Below are 20,097 nucleotides of genomic sequence, written 5' to 3'. Positions count from 1 at the left end.
AACTGCTAGGTTGGCAGGCGCTGGGACCGAGCAGCGGGAGCGCACCCCGCCGCAGGGATTCGAACCGCCGACCTTTCAATCGGCAAGCCCTAGGCGCTGAGGCTTTAACCCACAGCGCCACCTGCGTCCTTCCCGCTGGTAAGCGGTCCCTATTTATCTACTTGCACCCGGAGGTGCTTTCGAACTGCTAGGTTGGCAGGCGCTGGGACCGAGCAGCGGGAGCGCACCCCGCCGCAGGGATTCGAACCGCCGACCTTTCGATCGGCAAGCCCTAGGCACTGAGGCTTTAACCCACAGCGCCACCTGCGTCCTTTCTGTTCTTAAACACATATAAATACCTGGCAAGAGTCACAGGAAAACACAGGAGGACAATACATGGATGTCAGCACTGTATGGATGCCCCATTCAAAAGTGAATGCCTGAAGCATGACAATTCCACACTAAACACCTAGTGTAGAAGCATCTGCAAATCCAACAGTAAAACAATTAGAAGGAATCATTTATTTCATCTGATAATTTAGGTTTCTAATAAGTCCATGGAGTACTAAAATCTGGGAACTTGTCGTAATGGCACAATAGCAACTAAGAAATGAATTGTTCAGAGATACCTGGATTTCCAGCAGCTCAACAACTGAGCAAGAGCAAGCCAGGGGTGGGGTGGGGTGGGGTGGGGTGGGGGTGGGGATTAATAAAGTACCCAGAAGGCCAAACAATTCAGTGCCACAATTAAAGTTTCAACTCTTGCACTGAAAACAGAAGGAAGAACGGTTGAAGATCTCAGTGGAGAACAGGCCACCACACAGGTCTGGATCACAATTCTTCCTGTTTGCTGCTTCATTTATGCTCCTGTAGCAAGGGCTGTAGAAAAAGAACACCAGAAGTAAATAATAAAGCTTTATTCCACAAGCTTTCTATCTCACTCTGAGAGATGTTAATTTTTCCTTGGATATTAAACTCTCAGAACATGTTATCTATTGCTTATGATGTTCAATCTAGCCCTCTTGCGGAGAAAATTCAGACCAGGTTTCTAGGATTTAGCTCCCATACTGTTGCTCCTTTTGCCAGGGATAAGTTCCACTACTATACACATCTGTCATTCTATGTCTGTGTTGTCAAAACAAATGTTCTGCAATATAAACCCATGGAGGCTATGAGGGAAGAGGACAGAGAACTGTTGGAAGCCAGTCAGACTAATAATTAATCCACAAGGAACATGTCATTCATATATATATATATATATATATATATATATATATATATATATGACATGTTCCTTGTGGATTAATATATATAAACAAAAAAACCCACAACCCAAAATCTAATGAAGTTTAGTGTCTCCTGTCCATACTATCGGTCAGGTCTTGATGGGCTATACTCATACTATGTGTTATTGTCCCCCCTCTCCTCAATTAGTACGTCCCCATTAGTACTTTATAGAACCCTTCCCTCACTTAAGGACACCTGTGGTCCATTATGAGCATTTGCACAGGTATTTGCTTACTTGTGTGCACAGCCATTAACAGAAATATAGATACAGTTTTCTGATATACCAGATTTGCAGAAAACAGCAGATAAAAAAAAGAAAGGGGGGGAAGCATATATGAGGTCATACTCAGCCCCACCAGAAGACCATTGAGAACTGCCTTGTCATCAGAAGTAGAGGTGATGATGAAAACATGACACCCAGCAAAACATCATCACACACGTATGTATATGGGTGTCACCCACATAATGTGCTTTAGTGCATTCATATTTGGGTAGCATGTGGTTTTATGTTGGATTTCCCCCCACCCCTTACTGCATTATCTGTGTATCAAATAAATCTGAATTATTGGGAGGTGGTGCAAGTTTCTACTTGAAGGAGGATAAAATCATGTGGATGGCAGGAAAAAAACCATGTAAACATGGGATGCTCCAAATCTACTTGAAACTCGTGTGTACACTGCGAAAAAGACTCTCCTGCAAAGAGGGGAGTGGTTGTGGTCGGGGCCAGACTCCGCCTCAAGCAGGGGGCATTAGCCCCCTGCCTCCCACTCACCTGGCTGGCGCCCACGCCTGCTGACAGGCACCCAACCAGCTGCCTTCGAGGGGGCGTGTACGGCTGTGTAAATTGCTGCCGCGCCAGCCTCCTGGCCTCTCTCTTCGTCGGACCGTCGTGAGTCAACAGGTATACCCTTGTTGCTGTCTGCAGAAGCCAGGGAAGTATTTTGCAAGGCTTAGAGTGGGGGGGGGGCTGTTTATTGCTATCGGAGCTAATTCCTTGTGATTGGAGTACTGGGAGAGTTTTGGATCTTTGCTTGGATGTAAATTGCTTCAGTTTACTTTTCCTTGGACTAACTTCCCTATTTCCCCCCACTTCTAGTGTTTGGTTTAATTTCAGGGGTTCCTAATTTTCTATTTCCAAATCCGCTAGTCTGCTGTCTCCCTCCACTCCTAGTGCCTGGTTCCAAAAACAAAGGGGGGGGGAGTGTGTGTCTATTTGTGATCCCCTGCACCCCGCTGCAGCAGTGTTGCTAATATTACCGCAAAACCGGCTTAACCCCTTCTTTTATTACCTTTCCCCTCCGTTTGCCTTAGCCCAAGTGGCTGCTACCATTTATCCGCCCGCTACTTTTAAGCCTCCCGCCGAACAGCTGACGGGAGCAATTTAAACAGCTGTTTTGGCAGTAATTCTCCAGAGTTGCTGTAGACAGCGGGACATTTGTTGGGACTCCCCAGGGGTTCCCCCCCCCCCCCGAGCTGCAGCCTACAGCGAGCGTGGCTCACGTTGCTGGGGTTCGCCGTTGCTTTCTTGTGACGAAAAACCAGTTAAATTACAGTTCTTCAACCCAAGCCCCCCCCCCTTTGGTGTGTGGAAGGGCTAGGTGTGGCCATCGCCTACGCCTTCAATTTTGGGTATTCCGTTAAAGGAATCCGGCGGTCGTGTATTCTGTCCGATGCCTGCGTGGCGGGAGGCCATGGCACGACCCTCGGTGACATCAGGGGAGAGCTTATAGTTGGATTAGCATCAACAGGCTCCACCTACTGGTGAATAAACCCCCCTGTTTTAGACTCACCCCTCTCCGAGTGGGTGGAGTCAGATGACTTAATCCAATGCCTAAGCCAATACCTTTTCACTTGCTGTAATCAATAAAGTTGTGGCCTTTTCTTGCCCATTAACCTTATATCATGTGTCCTTGTGTTTTCATTCCACTATGCGGGGATCGGGTCCTCGAACCACAATACACTGCTCTCATCCTAACAACAGTTGAACAAGAGTTTCATTTTCTGAAAAATTCTTCCCCCATCCCTCTGCTACTTTGTCCAAGATAGTACACACTACCATTTAAACTCAACAGACATGAATTACAAGCCACAATACATCGGTGGGTTCGAGCCCGTATGGTGTAGTGAATAGAGTGCTGGACTAGGACCAAGAAGATCCAGGTTCAAATCCCCTCTCAGCCACGTAGCTCAGTGGATGTCTTTGGCCAGTCCCTCTTAGCCTAACCTGCCTCACAGGGTTGTTGTTAGGATAAATTGTAGTGGGGGAGACAGAAAACCTTGTGTGATGCCTTGAAGGATAGGCAGGAAATAGTTGTGGTAAAATAAATAAATTTTAAAGGTCAATAACAATAACAATAATTATACCACCTCTTGGGTATCTTGCAAATTCACATCTGGACGCTTCCATACTGTCATGGCAAGGGCAAACAGCACCAGTAGCCCAAAGACCAGGATCAGCATCCCCAATATGTTGGCAAACCATGCCTCTGCAGGAAGCTGAGCGTAGGGTGTGCTTGTGTTTGTTCTAAAAGTACAGACAAAAAGCAAAAATGCTTGATGAAAAGCCAATAGCACCACAAACACCTCCCCAGAGACCCATAAAGAAGGAAATATCTGAATAGTGCCAAAAATCTATATTAAGCCACGTAATCTCTTTCACCATATGTAGCTTTGTACCAACAGCCATTCTACTGTCCCAGACACCCAAGTAATGCATTTGGCTTCAAGGCTGGAGCACATCTTATATTCAATGAAATGTGTACAATGACCTATTGAGCAGAACACTATCTTCACATTACAAGCCTCCAGACACTAGCTCTGCAATTCCCATCTGCTGCTGCTGCTACATGTGGCTTAACCGCCTTCTCAGGTTCCCCATTGCCTCGTGGACACATTTCCCTTCTGTACTTCTAAAACAGAACCAGTGGCCTTTCAAATGTTGCTGAACTATATGTTCCTTATTCCTGGTCTAAAAGCTATCATTGCTTTCAAACTTTATAATGACTGCTATCGATCTGGACCAGGCTGAGCAGCTTCCTCTTCATCCCTCATTATTTGTACCCCAGAAGACTGCCAACGCTCTCCAGTGTAAATAACCAGCAACATACTCTCCATTGTCTTTTTAGCGCGGACTATTTCCTCCTCCCAGTATCAAGCCCTCTCTGTTTTGCAACTCACAGTTTGAAGAAAAGCTTCTCATTGATGCCCGAGATGCAGGCGGCCACAACTAAAGGGATGATGGCAGAGCCAAAGAAGACATGGATGGGCTTGTACAAGGCTCGGAACCAGGTGGGAGCCCAAGGCAGCAAGAAAGAAGCAAAGCCCATGGCCCACTGGATGGAAGAGATAAGAAATTGGGATCTTTTCAGAAACCCATATTGGAGGAAGGGCTCAGCATGGTATCTGCACAGGGACTGAGCACAAGTAATGCGGCAACCAGATTTGCAGAAGTATTTGTTTTATTATGTTCATGATCTAAAATCTCAAACTAGCTATGAGAGCTTGGGGGGGGAGAGATAGACAGCCACCAGTGAACAATTTAGGCTAGTTTTTTTCAAATATCTACTGTGCTTTTACAGATAACTTTTTAAATGAAATAAATAAAATGTTTGAAACAAACTTTTAATACCATGTGTGCACATGGTGAAGGGATTAAGTGGGGGGGGGGGGAATTACCCAAGAGGGAGGAAAGCTAATATTTATAAAAAGGGTGGCTACAACAAATTATTCACTCTCACAAAATACAAGAAGTGTCAGGCAGCAGGTTTAAGACAAAAGTATATCTTCTATGCAATTTGGGTGACAACCAGTGCTTTTTTTCTTTAAAAAAATATGTTTAGGAGTATTCTCATTTTCCTATTCATATTGAAATACTGCCCCTCAATGAGGCCAAAATTAAATTCACAAAATGTTTAGGGGTATGTGTACACCTGTGTCCCCCCCAGAAAAAAGCACTGGTGACAACCCACCAAAATACTTTGCTTTTAAAAGTATTACGATGAATTCAAGGAGGTTAGATCTATAAATGGCAACTTTCCCAGTACTGGGTTTCATGGGCTGAGATTGTGCTAGGAGGCAACCACCTTATTTAATTCCAAATATGTCTTTTGCACCTAGCTCTGGTTGGTAGCTCTTGGGATTCTTGTGAAGAGAAAAACCCAAAGTAGATTCAACAAACCTGAAGTTTGTGTATCCCTCCCGAACACTAAAAGCGGCGGTTTCAGACAGGTTTCCCCCTGCTCCGACCTTACATAAAAGTGACTGGGACTGAACCAAGTACCCTCTGCATGTAAAACAGGGGTGGGGGATATTTGGCCCTCAGATGTTGCAGCACAGCAACTCCCATTTGCCCTAGCAAGCATGGCCAATACTCAGGGATGATGAGAAGTGTAGTTCAGCAACATCTGGAGGGTGAATGTTCCCCACACCCAATGCAAAGTATGTGCTCTGCCACCAAGCTACAGCTTCTTAGGTTCTTACCCACCTGACAGGAGAAGAGCAGCACAGAACCAAGCCCTAGCCAACTGTGGAGGGAGTACATGTTGGCAATGCCCTGTTTGTTGTGATATTCAAAGACGGCCACCAGTCCCAGGACAATTAAGATGAATGCTGCCAAGGTCAGTCCTGCATGCAACAGCTTCCATGGCAGCTTGTGCCCCGACCAAGAGAGGGGCACGCGATACACTAGCACCGCTGGAGGAGAGAGAGGCGGAGAAGTCACTAGAGCCAAGATAGCTCAGGCACCCATCCCACATCCCCCCAAAATAGCCAAGTCACTGATTCCCAGGTTTGCTTGTTTTGTATACTGCCCTTCAGCCAATGATCTCAGGGTGGTTCACAGCATAAAAACACAAGATAAAAACACAAGATACATAATAAAATACCCCCCCCCCCCGCTCACAAACACACTTAAAAGGATACAGTGGTACCTCAGGTTACAGATGCTTCAGGGTACAGACTCAGCTAACCCAGAAAGAGTACCTTGGGTTAAGAACTTTGCTTCAGGATGAGAACAGAAACGGCTCTGCGGCAGCGGGAGGCCCCATTAGTTAAAGTGGTACTTCAGGTTAAGAACAGTTTCAGGTTAAAAACGGACCTCCAGAACAAATTAAGTTCTTAACCCGAGGTACCACTCTATAGGATGTTAATATCGGTTCTGCTACTAGGGCAGGAGGAGGGGAAATCAGAAAAGGATTGGATCCTCTTTTCACTTACCTGCACCAGTCAAGACCAACATGCCTGTCACCATGAAAACTGGATGCCAGTTAAACATCTGAGAAGAACCATCCCAGGCAAAGCCACCAAGCCAGTGTTGGGTCCAGTAGACTGTGAACACCACACACAAGATCCCCAGAATTCCCAGTAGGATTGAGAGCAGCAAGAATGAGACTCTGGGAATCATCCTGTTCACAGGGAGCACACCTGAGAAGGCAAGAGACCAGCTAGCTGTAAAAGCTATCCAAACATCTGCTGGTTCTGGCACCAGCAAGATTTTTGCCTCCTCCCTTTCCTTACTACCTAGTTCTGCTTTCCTCCCTTCAGCAGAGAACTGTTTTTCTGTCACACAGTTTTGTAACCCAAAATAGGGTGGAGTCTCAGATGCTGGGTCAGAGGAACTGATTTCAATAGTATGTCCACCACAGACCATGAAACATCAAAACTTCACAGCTAAGTGGAAGGTAGATCTGGAATTTCCCCAGGCTGGTTAAGGCAATTAACATTCTAACCACTATTCTCTCAAAAGTCAAGGTTGGCAGTTACCAGCAGCTTGCCCAATGGGATAACACACCTCACAGACTATATCCAACTGTGTCAGCAGGGGCTTCTACTGTCTGCAGCCCCTGTCCACTAATAGAAGGAGGCACAATTACTTCCTTCGGAAAGTAAATGGTACTGATGATTCCATACTTCCCAAAGTCAAGTCACACAGAAAAACCAAAGGAGTACACATGTTACTGAAGAGAAAGTTTCCAGAGAAACAAAACAGTCCCACAGTTGTTGATCAGGAACCAAAACCTACACTGAATTGATCATATGATCTGGCAGGATGCAACTCCAATTTAGTTAAATCTAGGTAGGCAGCAGATACCATGTGTTATGTCCAATTCTGATATCCAAGGCTCTTCTGTGAACCAAGGCAAACTTTTGTGTAAGCAACACTGGCACTCATAAAGTGAAATTAGATTGGCTACTACTGGATCCAACTTGATCTAAGAGCCATAGCTGAGTTTCAGCCAAAAATAAAGGTCACTGCAGTCAATTGCATAAGAAAACAGATAGCCTCACATTAGATTTCAAATTTAATTACAAACTGTCCCCAGAGTGAATAGTGCAAACCACAGACTTTTTCTACCAACCCAGCAGCCCTGCACAGATGCTGCACCTGCAACCACTGGGTCCTGGAGGGAGACAACGGTCACAAGATCATCCCAACTTCTGCTTTCAAGGCAGAAGTGAGAAGCTTGCAGAGTGTGTGCATTAAAAGACTATGGGAGTGACTGAAACATTGCTCTTCACAGTGCAAAGGTGGGCTGGAAGTTAAGTGAGTGACAATCTAGGGTCTTTAAAAACAAACAAACAAGTCTCTTGTCTAACTGCAGCCAGACTCTCAGTTTGGATGGCTGGCAACTTCTACTAGCATCTTGTCATGAATTGGAGAGTTCTACTGAAACTTTTGTGCCATTAACTCACCACGTACCCCAAGAGGAAAATGTGCTGATGCAAAAGTGAAAGCTGCTGAGCAGCTGTGTCCTGTGTGGTTTCTGTGGGGGCATAGCCCACAAAAAAAATTGTTTAAAGTTGCCAGTTCAGTTTGGGGTAACAGCCACACCATACATTTACATTCAAAGCTCATGGCTTCCTCAAAATAAGCTTGGGAATTGTAGTTTGCCTCTCACCGAGCTACAATTCACAGCACCCTTTACAAACTATAATTCCCACAATTATAGGGGGAGTTTTACAGTTCAGGAGGGCCCTGTTTCTACCACTGCTGCCACGCTGGATTCAACCTGTCAGCCCACATTGTGCTTTGACCGCCTTTTTGGTGCTTTTATATTTTAAACCACCCTGTGATCCTTGGATGAAGGGCAGTATAGAATAATTGTTGTTGTTGTTGTTGTTGTTGTTGTTGTTGTTGTTGTTGTTGTTGTTAATGTTAATATTCCAGTGGTTCAGTGCTCGGCAGTCCTTGATTAATTCTAACTTTTATTGGACCCAGGAATTTAGAGTGTCTCTCACCCCACAAATTCATAACAACATACACACACACACAAAATAACCCCATCAATAGATTTAGAACAAAGTATTAAAACACCCTTAGGAAAGGAAGTGTAAACATCAAGGGTAAGTAGGTGTAAGATAAAAAAAGAAATACATAGAAACTACAGCCAACTTTGGAAATGTTTCATTCAAAATATGGTTTTGCTAACATGTTTTGACCAGCTACCTGACTAGAATCATTTATCTTTATGATCAACCTTTTTACTTACAGTCTGCAAAGTACTTTACTGCAAAGTATAAGCAGGGTCAAAGAGAAGAGCAGAAAATGGCCACTCTAACAAGAACTAATAAACACTGATGCACTACCATGCCAAAGAGCCCCTTTTGAAAATCGCACCAGGTGGTTGCTGTTTTTGCTTTCCTTTAAGCACTTGTAGGTCGATATTTAAATTAGAATAATTTCTGGCATCGACTGGTGAACAGATTTAACTTGTGACAAACTACCCCGTCTTTTAGCCTTGAATTTCACCGCCTCTCGGTTTCATGAACATAACGGCAGCCAATGCAAAACAAAAACAAAAACAAACCTCGGATGGGAGAGAATGCTAAGCTGGCACTACTTATAGCTGGCAGTCTCTCGGGGTGACGCTGGCAGTGAAACGCGGCTGCTGACAACTTATCGCAAGGCGCAGAAGTGTGCAAACGTCAGTTCCATATTCATCCTGCTCCCTCATGCGTGCTGAACAAGGAACCAACTCCAGCCTCATAAAGTTAACAATAAAGCACGAAGTCCCGTGACGTCCAGTGCTCTGCCGCAAGAAAGCTGCTGGCATTTAAGCGATAAATTGGTTTGCTGCGGCAACAGCCTTCCTAAGCCACATACAGTACAGTTACCTTGCACAACTGGGGCACCTCTCCAGATACTGATAGACTACAACTCTCATCACCCAGGCCACCTCCCCCTTGTGGCTGAGGCTGATGGGAGCTGGAGTCCAGAAGCACCTGCAGGGCTGCAGGATCCCCGGTCGCATCTCTGTTCAACTAGCACACGAAACATCTATTGGATCCAGGCTGTCGAGCGAAGCTGAACCCACAGCAGTTCCAGAGAGCAACTTGCAAGCAGTTTCAAGCACTGCGGGTTCTGCTGCCCAGTGCACACCCCTGACCGCGCCATTAAAGCACATATGAGGAGCAATAAGGAAGTGACACTTGCTAGATAGCATAACTTATAAATGGGTAGCGGGATCGCCCCTTGCAGGGAAGCGCCTAAGAACAGCCGCAAGAGGGTTTGCTTTCGCGACCCAGCTGCGACCACGCACCCAAAGAACCGAGAAATACAAGCAACAGCTCACACCTCGCTTCCGCCTGAGTCGCGGGGAGCGCCGGGAAAAGTAGTTCCAAAGCTCCAGGTCCCCTTCAGCTCCATCGTCTCTGCTCATGACAGGAGGCACTCCAGACTAGTCTAGACGAAGTTTATGGCACTGCCCAGCCAACGCCACGACGGGTTTCTGGGAAATGTAGTTTTCTCAGCAAGATCTGTACAATACTGTACAGTATATTGCTGGGCATGAAGACGGCGGGGAATCGAGCCGGGAAAGTTCTCATTTAAGGAGCTTTACAAGCTTTTTCGTTTGCTTCTGCCTTTGCAATGTACCTAGGTGCATCCGTCATTACTGTTTTCCCTTGCGTCAAAGAGATGAGGGACTTCCTGGATGCCTAAGTGCCCAGCAAATTGAGCTGGTATAGGTATATTGCAGGTATGTATGCAGGTGTATTAATAGGAAACGCGTCACGTGACGAAGTTTTGAGTGTCACACAGCAAGAGCTGAAGGCAAAGGAGGAGCTTTGTCAGGTTGAGGTTGGCAACCTTTTCTATAACTCCCTGTTCCACGCCAATAAGTTATTATTGTAGACTGGCAGCGGCGTTAGGTGCCCCTTAATCTGCTGAAATCGCGCTGCAGGATTTCGCTCCTGTAGCTGTGATATCAAAACAAAAATAGATTTCTGGTGGTCTGATTCCACTGGAATGACTGTCTGTATTTTTAAAAATTGAGGCAATAAACACGGACTGATTTCATCAAATTGTGGAATGCGTCTCAGCTGCTGGAAGTCCCAGTTTAGTGCGCTGAAGGAGACCGAAGGAAGGAAGAGAATTCTTTCTTTCGCACCGAAGTGGTAATAACCCACCAGAAAAGCTCAAAAGCCAGATCAGCGGCAAAGGGTATATAAAGGCAAAAACAAAAAAACTCGCCCTCCGCGCCATGTATCATACAAATAGAAAAAAAGAGCGTCAGCGGTCGTCGTCTGCACGCGGAATTTCAGCTGCTCATAGAAATCAAAGGAGAAATTGAAGATTTTACTTTAGCAATGGTTGGGAAGCAGATGCCCACATAACGAACAAAAAGTAGCAGCAAAGAGAGGCGTCTATAATCTTTCTAACTCGGGTTCTTGTATCAGGTGAGAGGCGCGCGCGCACCCTTGTAAACATTTGCGAGTGTAGCGTGGAGTCTACGGAGTTTAGTGGATGAGGGTGGTATGAAGAGGCAAATGAACTAGACTCCTGTAACCTGCAAATGCAAACGTTCGTGCTACTTCTGACCTGCACCATTAATAGTGTCCTTGCAGGGCTCTCCAAGCCACAAACCCCGACACACACAATTTAGAGATGGGGAAATGTGATCCGAGTGTGCTGGGCCATGTTTTAATATATATATATTTAAAAACAACAACCAAGCAGCAAAAAAGTAGTCCCCTCTAAGCCGCTGTAGAATCACGGGTTTCTTCAAGATGCATCCACTTCCGCCCCGTGGAAGACTTTATAAATGGCTTCCAGAGGCAGGGCGGAAGTTTCCTATCCGGGCGACGCGATTCTCCGTCCGCTCTGTCATTTACAACTCTGTGACCGTGACTGCAAGCGCGGCAGCTTCCGTCCAGGCTGCCTCCTACGCTCCCCTGAGTGGCTGCGCCGTCTCCATGGGAACGGGCAACTGCCGCGCCAGGTGAGGGCCGGGAGCAAAGAGCGCGAGCTGGAGCAGCGACGGGCCTGTCTTTCGCGACCTGTCGTGCCCCGTTACTTAACACGGGGAGTGTGAGGTCGAGGGCGCTTGGGAGCCCACAGAACGAGATCGCGTGTACCCGGATCGAAATCTTGATGACCAAGGAGATGAGGTCTGTGGCGCTTGCATCCGTGTTGCCCAGGAAGAAAAAGCGCCTTTTGCAGCCCCTTGGAGGTGGCTGTGGCCAGTCAGCCCTCGCCACCCACCCTCGTGCCTTGCTTTCCCCTGTGTAGCAATAGGAGAAAAGCCGCGGAGGGGCAGCAAGAGTAAAGTTCTTAGTTCACGGGAAAGTGTTAAGAACAGTGTTAGGCAATAGCAGTTAACGGTGCAACCGGTCTTACTTCAACAAAGGGATTCTTATTCATTGTTTGTATTTTTGACTGGTTTATATTTGCTCTCCAGTGCTAGATTGTGTGTGGTATGCTCCAGATTTGTGATGCCCTTCCCCTCCCCGCTATTATTGCAAGTGTTGTTCACCTTATTCTCCCTCTTTCCCCCACCTGGTGTTTCTGCAGGTTCCAGGTCTCTGCCCAAAGGGAGCTATGAGTGATTGTGCTGGAGGAAAAAGTTTGTATCCGTCTGTTGCGTGAGCATGAGGTGTCCCTCTCATCTGGGATGCAGACACTGAGGCAAGGAAGATGCTCCAAACCAGCAACTATAGCCTGGTGCTTTCCTTGCAGTTCCTACTGCTGTTCTATGACCTCTTTGTCAACTCCTTCTCAGAGCTGCTGCGCATGGCGCCCGTCATCCAGCTTGTGCTTTTCATGTGAGTATGGCACAACAGTGGATGCTTGTCACTGTCTGGTTTTTTTAAAGGGCTTGTATACGTTTGTCTCTGAAAAGATGCTCAACAGTGCTATGAGCTCTTAAATAAGCTGTAGGGATCAAAAATGTGGTTACTCATCAGGTCCTTGGATAGAACTGTAGACTAGTGCTTGAGTACGGTAAGTGATTTGGAATGGAGAATAGATGGTTAGTATGTCTACTCGGGAGCACCAGTGCAATCTTATATATTATGTGGACTCTGAAGGAAGTCCCATTGTTTTCAGTCATGCTTACTGTTGTGTAAGTGTGCATAGAATTGCAGCTTAAGCCTTTATGTATACAAGAGGACTTGATCCATAGTAAATGTGCTTAGGATTACAGAGAATTTGCCACATTGAACACAGTGGAACTTTTTTGAGTAAACATGCACAGGAATGCCCTTTCTGTTTGTTTCTACTCTTCTTGGGACACTCTCATTCAGGAAAATGGGAAGAAGAGAGTGCCAGAGAAGAGACAAATGGAGCAATGAAGTAGAATAAAAGATACCAAGAAAATTATTATTCTTTCCCTACTCCTGAAACATCGGCAGTTAATAGGCTATATTGTGTTGAATGATATTTTTAAAAGGGTGGTGCTATTATAATCCATTCATTCTATATTTTCTCTGTGGGTATTAGCAGCTATTAGTTCAATTGCCACTACATAAAGTTCTACCCCCAGATTATGAGAATGAGTGATAAGCAGGGGGGAAATAGAGGTAGCTGCAGCAGGTATTATTTCCATTGTAATCTTCTAGCAAGGGTTTTGGGGTTCCCTTTCCTCTGCAATTGGTGGACTAATGTCTCAGTTGGCAGCATGGACAGTGAAAACTTCTGCAGCTATGTTAATGTGCTTTTTGTTCTCCAAGTACTAGGCTTTAGCCACAGTTGTGGGGAGTCTGTGGCCCTCCAAAAGTTGCTGGACCACAACTCCCATTATCTCTGACCATGGGTGATGGTGGGGAGCTGGTGTCCAGTAGTATTTGGAGAGCCACAAGCAGGGGCATACCTAGGAGTTGGTTAGGTGAGCCCCTGCCAAGGGTGCAGGCCTGGAGTGTGTGCACAAAAATTGTGCCTCTCCACTCTGGCTTGGAGTGGCTAGGAACTTGCTCGTCTGTTCGTGTGCTCCCTGGGCCGGGCCACTCTTTCAATATTATGGGTGGCTAGGCAAAGCATGCTGGGACGCAGGTGGCGCTGTGGGTTAAAGCCTCAGCGCCTAGGACTTGCCGATCGAAAGGTCGGCGGTTCGAATCCCTGCGGCGGGGTGCGCTCCCGCTGCTCGGTCCCAGCGCCTGCCAACCTAGCAGTTCGAAAGCACCTCCGGGTGCAAGTAGATAAATAGGGACCGCTTACCAGCGGGAAGGTAAACGGCTTTTCCGTGTGCGGCTCTGGCTCGCCAGAGCAGCGATGTCACGCTGGCCAAGTGACCCGGAAGTGTCTCCGGACAGCGCTGGCCCCTGGCCTCTTAAGTGAGATGGGCGCACAACCCCAGAGTCTGTCAAGACTGGCCCATACGGGCAGGGGTACCTTTACCTTTACCTTTAGGCAAAGCATGCAGGCTCCTGTGGGTGCTTTGGTGGAGAAATGCAATTGTGCAAGGGACCAGGATGTGTGTGTGATGATATATAGCTCCTTGGCAAGGATGCAAGGGAACCTAGGTACACCTCTGTGTATAAGGTATCTATCAATCTCTGTCTCATTAAAATGTTTGCCTGTCTTACAGCATTCAGGATATTGCCATCCTCTTCAATGTCATCATCATCTTCCTCATGTTCTTCAATACCTTCGTCTTCCAGGCTGGCCTGGTTAATCTTCTGTTCCAGAAATTTAAAGGGACCATTGTCTTGTCAGCAACATACCTTGGTTTGAGCATATCCTTCCACATCTGGGTCATGGTAAGGCAGGAGAGGATTGCTTATACTGGTTAGCAAGGAAGCCCAAATTCTGAATATAGGAGTAATTGTGCAAGCAAAGAAAACACACATTGAAACAAACTTTATTTTATGCTCCCCCCAGGTTCTGCACTGTGTAGTTTTTTAATATGGAGGTCTGCATGTAACAAAAAAGCAGTATGGTAAATGGAAGAAATATTGTGCAAGAACAGGGATGAATAGAAGAAACTAACAGATTAGGTTAGGACAGGTAGCTGTGGAAGAGATAGAAGTTCTCTCTATTAAACCCTAGGAATCCCTTGCAAACACCACCTGTGGATTTCCAAATTTGTTTCAACACCCATTATATTTTTAAAAGAAGCTCAGGTTTTTGTACCAACTTCGGTGTGATAAATAATGTGTGCAGAATTTGTAGAACAGTAGCTGCCTCATTGAATTGGCTGAGGAGTTCCCAGGAATAAAGACCTGGGAAGGAGTTGGATTAGATAAACCAAATAGTATTTAATAATAATAATAATTTATTATTTATACCCCGCCCATCTGGCTGGGTTTCCCCAGCCACTCTGGGCAGCTTCCAACTGAATATTAAAAACAATACAGCATTAGACATTAAAAACTTCCCTAAAGAGGGCTGCCTTCAGTTAAGACATTTAAAAGCTCGTCTGATGAAACAGGATAAACTGGAAAGGGTCATAGCTGTTGCAGCTGTTATAATGCAATATATTATTGTGGCTTGGCATGCTAATTCACCTTCCAACCTTTCAGAATCTTGTCAGTATACAGCTAGAATTTCCTATTGATATGGTTAGCTGGATACAGGAGGCCTTACAATCTTCTTTGACCAGTGTTTGTTTTCCCCTTTGGGCAGTTCTGTTTTTCTCAGCTGTCCTTTGTTCTTCAACATCACACCCTGGACTTCTTGCATACATACCAATCACTTCTTTTTCTAAGATCTTTTTGAACAAGCACACTTTTCTTTTGTTCTTGATGAGCATAATTTACAGTGTGCTCCATTATTCTTGCTTTCTTCGGACATCTTGTTACACTGACTTCTGCTCACATTAATTTATTCTTTTTAGATATCTGTGTCTGAGATCCATGAAAAATGATTGGCCTTGCAATAATTGCCTAAGCTGTCATTTAAGTGGTCTATTGTATGTTTTGTTAATACTGTATTCATGTGATAGCAAATCACACAAAGCACCCTAAATTAATGTATTGCATCCTGCATCACAGTTGCCCTCTTATGGTTTTTACTGAGGGCAAGCTTGTTGTGTACATGTGATTATGTGTAAGTTGAGTGGTTATTAACATTTGCTTGACTTGGTTTACTGGCACTTCTTATGATTTGGAAGCTGTGCCTTCAGATCCCCCCCACCGCCCAATTTTCTGGTTTCTCTTGTTGCTTAATGCACCAAAACATTTCCCCTTCATGCTGTCTTCACATCTTTTCAATGTAATGTACAGTGGTACCTCAGGTTACATACGCTTCACGTTACATACGCTTCAGGTTACAGACTCTGCTAACCCAGAAATAGTACCTCAGGTTAAGAACTTTGCTTCAAGATGAGAACAGAAATTGTGCTCCAGCAGCGCGGCGGCAGCAGGAGGCCTCATTAGCTAAAGTGGTGCTTCAGGTTAAGAACAATTTCAGGTTAAGAACAGACCCCCGGAATGAATTAAGTACTTAACCCGAGGTACCACTGTATAGACTTTGTATCCCTTTACACTGCTCAATATGCTTGTAGCAGAATCTCTTCTTAATCTTTTAACTCTTTCTTATTTTAAGAAGCAAAAACAAACAATCCCAACAATAAGGAAGGCTGATATCTTTTTCAAAAGAACCAACAAGAAAATTTATCTTTTGTTTCTTATAACAGACTTCCAGACTTTATCTGCAGTTTTGTCATGACTACATGACTACCATGCTGATTTGCAGCTGCAGCTATGGACACAAATGGAGTATTGGAATGTAACTCACTAATTTGCTCAGTACTGGCATTAGTGTAGTCCTAGTGAAGTCTGGTTGAAATGTCATATGCTTACTACTATTTTGTAATATTGTATAAAGGTGGCCTCTCTAATTTATTGATCATTGGCTGTATAAGTAAGTTTCTTGGCTGCAGCATTGTTCACAGCCCATTATTCCATTGAATCTTGCTATGCTATTATTTGATTGGGGTGAGCCCATTGGATCATTGAAATCTCATAGAATGAGCAATATATTCTTTGTTCTGGCTCTATTTGCTCGGTTCTGTAGTTATCTTCTAGGTTTGTCTTGTCCTTCTAGGCAGTGTGCCTGGGCATTTGTCCTATATCACATATCTTGAGCTTTAATAACTGTTATATCATTCACCTTTTTTCCTGGACAGATTTGTGAAGTTTAACAGAGGTCACTGTAATTTGGGTAATTAAAGGGAAGGAGGACAGAAGCATTTGGGACAAAAGATTTGTAGGTTTCCAGGGTATTTGGAAGTGTCAGGAAGCTGTGCAAAAGTTGTCTTGGAACAGTGGCCAGGAAGTATATTTGGTTGATCAAACTGTATTTTCTGTTTGACACCCTGATCCATTGTAAGCACTCAGCGTTTTTGCTGTTGTCGCAAAAGGCAATGATCTGTGTGATTTACTTTTCAAATATCAACAGATGTTGGATTTAAAAACGAGGTCCTTATTCCTGGTTCTTCGTGTGTCTTGCTATCCAGCTGCCTAACTGAAGGATACATATTTCAATTCAGTCCAAATTTTGTTCAGTGGAGCAAACAACTACAATGAACAGGTGTCATTGACATGCAATGATTTACCACTGTTGATGGGCTATATTGCCAAAGAGTCATAAAAGTTCGTGGTATAGCACCCTTGGCTTCTTAGAATGTTTAAATTCCAAAGCAGTGCTAGCACTGATATGAATTCACTGCATTGAAGGCAAAAACCTTCTCATATCTACAGCCTCAATAGTCTAGTACCTCCATATGGATTTCTTTGGCTCTCTTTAGATGAGTGAGGGCTTTACGGAGGCTAACAATAGATTTATTTCAATTTCACCTCATTTCCAGTTTGAATAACTTAGTGTGCCTATTTTCCTTTTCATTCCCCATCTCTTTTTTTACTCTTTCTTTTTACTCTTTCTTTGCATGCCATTATTTGTAAATGGTAAACCTGCCTAGAATACACTGGACAAAATGGTACACATTGTAGTTAAGTCCCAGTATCTTGTCATCTGATATTTAGGGAATTAATATCTCATCTTTGAAGTTAGATGAAGCAATCTAGCTTGAAAGTTGGATACTACTGCTTTCCTAAACCTTGCTTGGTGAGGCAGGAGGATTTAAGAGGATTTTCTGTGATCAGTTGTTGAGAGCTAGAATAGGTCTGGTTGTTCTGTATAAATCTGCTGATCCGATTAACCTTTCTTTGCTCCCTGAGCTGCTCCTAGTGCTGGCATCGATTCCATGTGGTGTCTGTTGCTTAACTGTTAAGAAAGACTTGGAATAGCCTATTATGACTGGGAACATGAGTTTTGGAAACTCTCTAGTAGTGGAACTAACATCATTACTCTTTTTTTCCAACAAGCTCAACAAATATTGTGTCTAACTTTAATGTAGATCAACTTTTGGTTTTTATTTGATCTGTGAAAATATTTTTATAGATACAATTGCATAAGTCCTGGTTTACTATACTTGGAAAAAATGTGGAAGCTTTCTTGAGTGGGATGAAGGAAGGGGACACACCAGTGGGATACCACAGGCCTTCTTAATTGTCCTGGATTGTTGCATAGTTTCTATAATGTTAATTTGAGATTGTAGTAATCTCTGAACTTTCAAGAGAAGGAGTTAGGAATGTTGCTGCTTCCCAAATATATAAATAATTATTGGGAGTAGGAAAATGGGAGCCATGTTTCTGAAGGAATTTGGTAGAAAGATGGGGCACTGAAGAAAGGCTGAAAGGATGGTTGGTATTGTTTTGTGTTGTTCTGGGAGGAACAGTCTATTTCCTGCCTTTAATGTTTCGTACATTTCTTTCCCACAGAACCTTCGCTGGAAAAATTCCAACTATTTTGTGTGGACAGATGGGCTGCAGACTCTTTTTGTTTTCCAGAGAATGGGTATGAGGCTGTTTCATTTCTCCCCTGTGTCGTGACTTCTGAGCAAAGCTTTAAAATTTATCAATGAGGCTGGTTCCATCTGTGCTTCCCCACAGAAAGTAGATGGGACAGGGAGCAGGGGGAATGTAGCTAGGGGGATAATGGTGAAGTTGAATGTAAGAAAATTAGTAAAGTTGATACAGGTGTTGACCTTGCTGGCTTGTGACTTATTTCTGATTGGTTGCAGTGGCTGTGCTGTACTACTACTTCTATAAGAGGACGGCTGTGCACTTGGGAGATCCCCGTTTCTACCAGGACTCTCTTTGGCTACGGAAAGAGTTTGCACAAGCACACAGTTGACAGCGGCTTCTGGATCATTTGGAGCAGAGGCCAGCTTGCTAGAATGTCCACAGAGATTTTACCAATATCTTGCAGCAAGTTCCCCTCCTGCCACTACAATTTGTCTCCTACAGTCAAGTTCTAAATCTCATGTGGTCAAATGACTTCATCCCTTTCCTACATTCATGCACATTAGGCTACCCATCAATGGAACTGCTCTTTTGTGGATACCCTGCTTGCTACAGTATGCTTCTCAGTCTCCAAGCACTCCACAATCCTCCTTTCAGTTCAGCAAACTGCACTCTGGATTTGGCTGCAGCCTTACTGAGGAACGATCTGAAGTGCCAAACAGATTTGGCTGACAACTCCCACTGAGTAGCAATGCTGCATTTTCCTCCTTGAGAATATTTTCTTGCCCTAAGCTCCCCTGTGACAGAAAAGGATTCCTGCCTTCACTAGTACCTCTGACAGTGTGACAAGGCATAAAGACTATGGTTTGGCTTTGCAGTATTCAGCCTGAGCAAATGTACTCTCATTGACTTGTTAGATTCCCCTTTTGTACTTGCATTTTTATAAATGGTGAGAAAATAAATTTGCTCTTTTTCAGAAACCAAAGCGTGGTGATCTTGCTTTGTTTTTCCTCTAATGTGTGGTAGTAAAAGGGTGTTCCTTCCATTCCAAGGCTTTATTTATTACCAGCAGTTCTCTGTGTTGTGCTATTGATATTAAAAATGAACCATATAATTTAGCAACATTTCAATACAGGAAACAAATGGATGTTATGCCTGGCATGTGTGTGGTTTAGGGTAAGATAATGAAATTCACAGAAAAAATAGACTGGGAGGGGGAACAGAAGCTTGTTCCTAAAGCGCAATACCCAGGAAATCTTGTACTCTGAAATGTGGGGCAAGACTCCTAACAGTAGCATTAACTGTGGAACGCTGTGGGCCTTTGACAGAATAATAAAAAAGCTTTCGAGGGCAGGAGGTGATGCTGGGTAACTTGGTAAGCGGTGGATTTGGGAGTGGATTTTCGGATATATACGAGCTAAGTGCCATTTGGGCCATGTGAACTGAGCAATCCGAGGTGCTTTGTATGATGTGCGTGTGTCTATGTTGTCCCCGCTTCCCGGGAAAAAGAGCTTGTAAAATCTAAAATAAAAATGTGCGTGTGAGTAAAGGGCGGAAGAAAAACGGGGCCGTTACATAACAAGCAAAGAAATAGGTGTCGCTCCTTGTCAGAAGGCGGGAGAACGGAGCGCCTGTGTTTATTTCCTGCCTCCACAACTCGCGCGGAGGAAGCTCGGGTAGAATTCATGGGTTACCATGGAGACGAGGCGACGCCGTCCCCGCTCGGAATCTGGGCCTCCGCCCCAAAGAGACGCGGCTCTGATATCCGGTATCGCGTGGAGCTTTTTGCCTTTCTAACGGGTCTTCCGGCAC

General features: G+C 44.6%; 2 protein-coding genes and 1 long non-coding RNA gene across 11 annotated transcripts; 1 reads left to right on the top strand and 2 right to left on the bottom strand.

Annotated features, from left to right (window-relative positions):
* Nucleotides 1–486: 486 nt before the first annotated feature.
* On the bottom strand, nucleotides 487–10,080 carry CYB561A3 (cytochrome b561 family member A3). Of its 6 annotated transcripts, none has more exons than XM_079956716.1 (6): nucleotides 9,839–10,080; nucleotides 6,481–6,687; nucleotides 5,750–5,958; nucleotides 4,444–4,598; nucleotides 3,634–3,790; nucleotides 487–858 (listed from the first exon to the last, which is right to left on the bottom strand). In XM_079956716.1, the coding sequence occupies exons 1-6, from the start codon at nucleotides 9,921–9,923 to the stop codon at nucleotides 835–837; spliced, it is 837 nt and encodes a 278-aa protein (XP_079812842.1). In that variant the 5' UTR covers nucleotides 9,924–10,080; the 3' UTR covers nucleotides 487–834. The 6 variants fall into 6 exon arrangements, with proteins under 6 accessions (XP_079812842.1, XP_079812844.1, XP_079812843.1 ...); XM_079956718.1 differs by lacking the exon at nucleotides 9,839–10,080 and adding an exon at nucleotides 9,379–9,695; XM_079956717.1 differs by lacking the exon at nucleotides 9,839–10,080 and adding an exon at nucleotides 7,174–7,231.
* LOC307214549 lies at nucleotides 1,791–3,582 on the bottom strand. Its single transcript, XR_013838203.1, has 2 exons — nucleotides 3,226–3,582; nucleotides 1,791–1,956 (listed from the first exon to the last, which is right to left on the bottom strand). It is a non-coding gene; the product is annotated as an uncharacterized lncRNA (long non-coding RNA).
* A 231-nt stretch (nucleotides 10,081–10,311) lies between the features above and the next one.
* TMEM138 (transmembrane protein 138) lies at nucleotides 10,312–19,270 on the top strand. 4 transcript variants are annotated; one of them, XM_079957151.1, is made up of 5 exons: nucleotides 10,312–10,336; nucleotides 12,056–12,306; nucleotides 14,067–14,238; nucleotides 18,262–18,337; nucleotides 18,564–19,270. In XM_079957151.1, exons 2-5 carry the CDS (start codon nucleotides 12,179–12,181, stop codon nucleotides 18,674–18,676), a joined length of 489 nt encoding a protein of 162 aa, XP_079813277.1. In that variant the 5' UTR covers nucleotides 10,312–10,336; nucleotides 12,056–12,178; the 3' UTR covers nucleotides 18,677–19,270. The 4 variants fall into 4 exon arrangements, with proteins under 4 accessions (XP_079813277.1, XP_079813276.1, XP_079813275.1 ...); XM_079957150.1 differs by lacking the exon at nucleotides 10,312–10,336 and adding an exon at nucleotides 10,400–10,705; XM_079957149.1 differs by lacking the exon at nucleotides 10,312–10,336 and adding an exon at nucleotides 11,369–11,483.
* Nucleotides 19,271–20,097: the final 827 nt, after the last annotated feature.

Source organism: Podarcis cretensis, assembly GCF_951804945.1.
Source record: "Podarcis cretensis genome assembly, chromosome: 1".
NCBI classification, from domain to species: domain Eukaryota; kingdom Metazoa; phylum Chordata; class Lepidosauria; order Squamata; family Lacertidae; genus Podarcis; species Podarcis cretensis.
This window is presented reverse-complemented; position numbering and strand designations above follow the sequence as displayed.

Coding starts and splice junctions, on each gene's coding strand:
- CYB561A3 (XM_079956715.1), bottom strand. CDS start 6,913: ATGGTCTGTGGTGGACATACTATTGAAATCAGTTCCTCTGACCCAGCA. Junction 5,959..6,480: donor GTTGGTCTTGACTGGTGCAG/GTAAGTGAAAAG, acceptor TCTCTCCTCCAG/CGGTGCTAGTGTATCGCGTG. Junction 3,791..4,443: donor GAGAAGCTTTTCTTCAAACT/GTGAGTTGCAAA, acceptor CTGTACTTTTAG/AACAAACACAAGCACACCCT.
- TMEM138 (XM_079957151.1), top strand. CDS start 12,179: ATGCTCCAAACCAGCAACTATAGCCTGGTGCTTTCCTTGCAGTTCCTA. Junction 12,307..14,066: donor ATCCAGCTTGTGCTTTTCAT/GTGAGTATGGCA, acceptor CCTGTCTTACAG/CATTCAGGATATTGCCATCC. Junction 14,239..18,261: donor CCTTCCACATCTGGGTCATG/GTAAGGCAGGAG, acceptor TCTTTCCCACAG/AACCTTCGCTGGAAAAATTC.